The sequence below is a fragment of the Aplysia californica genome, unplaced genomic scaffold (assembly GCF_000002075.1).
Source record: "Aplysia californica isolate F4 #8 unplaced genomic scaffold, AplCal3.0 scaffold00123, whole genome shotgun sequence".
Taxonomy (NCBI): domain Eukaryota; kingdom Metazoa; phylum Mollusca; class Gastropoda; order Aplysiida; family Aplysiidae; genus Aplysia; species Aplysia californica.
Window position 1 is genome coordinate 194,284 of NW_004797393.1, and position 2,054 is coordinate 196,337.

The following is a 2,054-nucleotide window of genomic DNA, read 5'->3' on the forward strand; positions in this document are numbered from 1 at the left end:
ATAATAATAATAATAATAATAATAATAATAATAATAATATAACATTTATATAGCGCATTTCCAAAAAAAGTAGCTCAGTGCGCTTTACATTGGAATACCCATTTTTCAAAAACCTTTCTTACTACCGGGTACTTCCTTTCTTCTCATGCAATATACATTAATGCACACACACACACACACACACACACACACACACACACACACACACACACACATTCACATACACACACACACACACAGACTATTTTCATCCAGACATAGGAACAGAACAACTATAATGAAAGATAACGTTAAAAGCTTATGAAGGATAGGCCTGTAGGAACAGAAAATGTTTAAGATGTCTTTTGAAGCTATCAAGTGTTCTTATTTGTCTTAGTTACTTAGTTTCATGGGTAATCTGTTCCACATAAATGGACCAAGATATGAGAAAGATCTCTCTCCGTATGATTTGTACGATTTTACAGGTGTCACAAGTATAATAATATATGAGCGCCAAGGGGTGGGTGTCAACACAGAATTCCAAACAGGGAATCAAGCTTACTCTGCTCATCTCTCCAGCCTCAACTCAACAGTATAAAGTCTGCTTCGACTATCAAGGCACCCCGGAAATAGCAGTTCACAAGAGAGTGACCAAAACACAAAAGAAGTAGAGGCAAAATGATGATTGTAAGGATGAGGAAAGAAGAAGCAGCAGTAAAATAATCATAATAATAATAATAAAAATAATAGTAATAATAATGATAATAATAACGATGATAATAATAATAATAATAATAATAATAATAATAATAATAATAATAATAATAATAATAATAATAATAATAATTTAATAATATGATAGTCACGTTAAACTCGTAGATATCTACAACAACCACAATTGATTTTGTTCTGCAAGTGTTCAGTAGATTTTTGGTCAAGCTCACTCATGCCTGCAACAACTCGCTTTATCTCTTTAAAAAAAGTCTTTTTTTATGTTACTTATTTATTTATTTTATTTGTTTACGTATTTATCGTTAAATTAATTAATTAATTTCTCTAATTTTCTGTATTTTCTTTCTTTCTTTCTTTTGTAGTTTTTTTTATATTAATGTATTTTATTTCTTTTTTTAAATTTCGTTCTTTCTTTCTTTATTCATTCATTCATTCATTCATTCATATATTTACTTCTATTTATTCATTTATTTATTTATGTATTTATTCATGTATTTATTTATCTCTCAGGTGGATGCAGGTCCGGATGGACATGTTGAGCTACGTCATCATCGGCTCGTCTGTTATCTTCGCCGTCTCCTCCAGAGATGAAATGTCGGCCGGTCTGGTGGGTCTCACAATCACGTATGCGCTGTCGGTGAGTACAGAGTAGAGGAGTGGGAGAGCTGGATGCGTGGTTGTCATCATCTTTAGTCTTTTGTCCATCCATGTCTTCAGATTTACTGACTTACTTTTAGTTTCACTTTTATGAGTGGTTAGTGGGTGTTCTGCTCATGCTGTGGTTTGTTCCTATAATATCGTCCTGATCTCCCCTCCTTCTTTTTTATATTTGTTACTCTCTTGTAATACCTTTAATCTTCTGACGCCCATATGACCTTATGCAGTTGCGAGCACCGTAAAACTTCTACTAAAACTAAAGAAAAAACTAAGATTCACTGACTTACTTTTAGTTCCACTTTTTGGGTTGTTAGTAATGTTAGTGAGTGTTTTGCTGTGATTTGTTCCTTGTTTCCTATCAAACATTTTCTATCATCCTTATTATGATCTCTCCTAACTGTATAAGATGATTATAATTTTTCCGATGCAAGCTGCTGTTTCCTAGTTGAAGGAGAACAATCTATACTTTTTGAAGTGAACACTGGTGTTCTACAAGGCTGCATATTATCACCTGTACTTTTTGTAATTGTGCTTCTCCGGTGTTGTAGGAGAGGCTATAGCCATAAGGGCAAAACATGAACTGAGCAGGACAGCCCAGTATAATGATAGGTAGTGGGCTTGAAGTGAGAGAAGGAAGAAGAAGAAGAAGAAGAAGAAGAAGAAGAAGAAGAAGAAGAAGAAGAAGA

At 33.4% G+C, this 2,054-nt stretch overlaps 1 protein-coding gene across 1 annotated transcript in view; it reads left to right on the top strand.

Moving 5' to 3' along the window:
• The window catches only part of LOC101860803 (multidrug resistance-associated protein 1), a gene marked incomplete in the record, with an annotated part of 27,609 nt that overhangs the window by 18,727 nt on the left and 6,828 nt on the right, over positions 1-2,054 (top strand). The window contains 1 exon segment of the mRNA XM_035969170.1: positions 1,222-1,348. Coding sequence (XP_035825063.1) covers positions 1,222-1,348 — 127 coding nt within the window.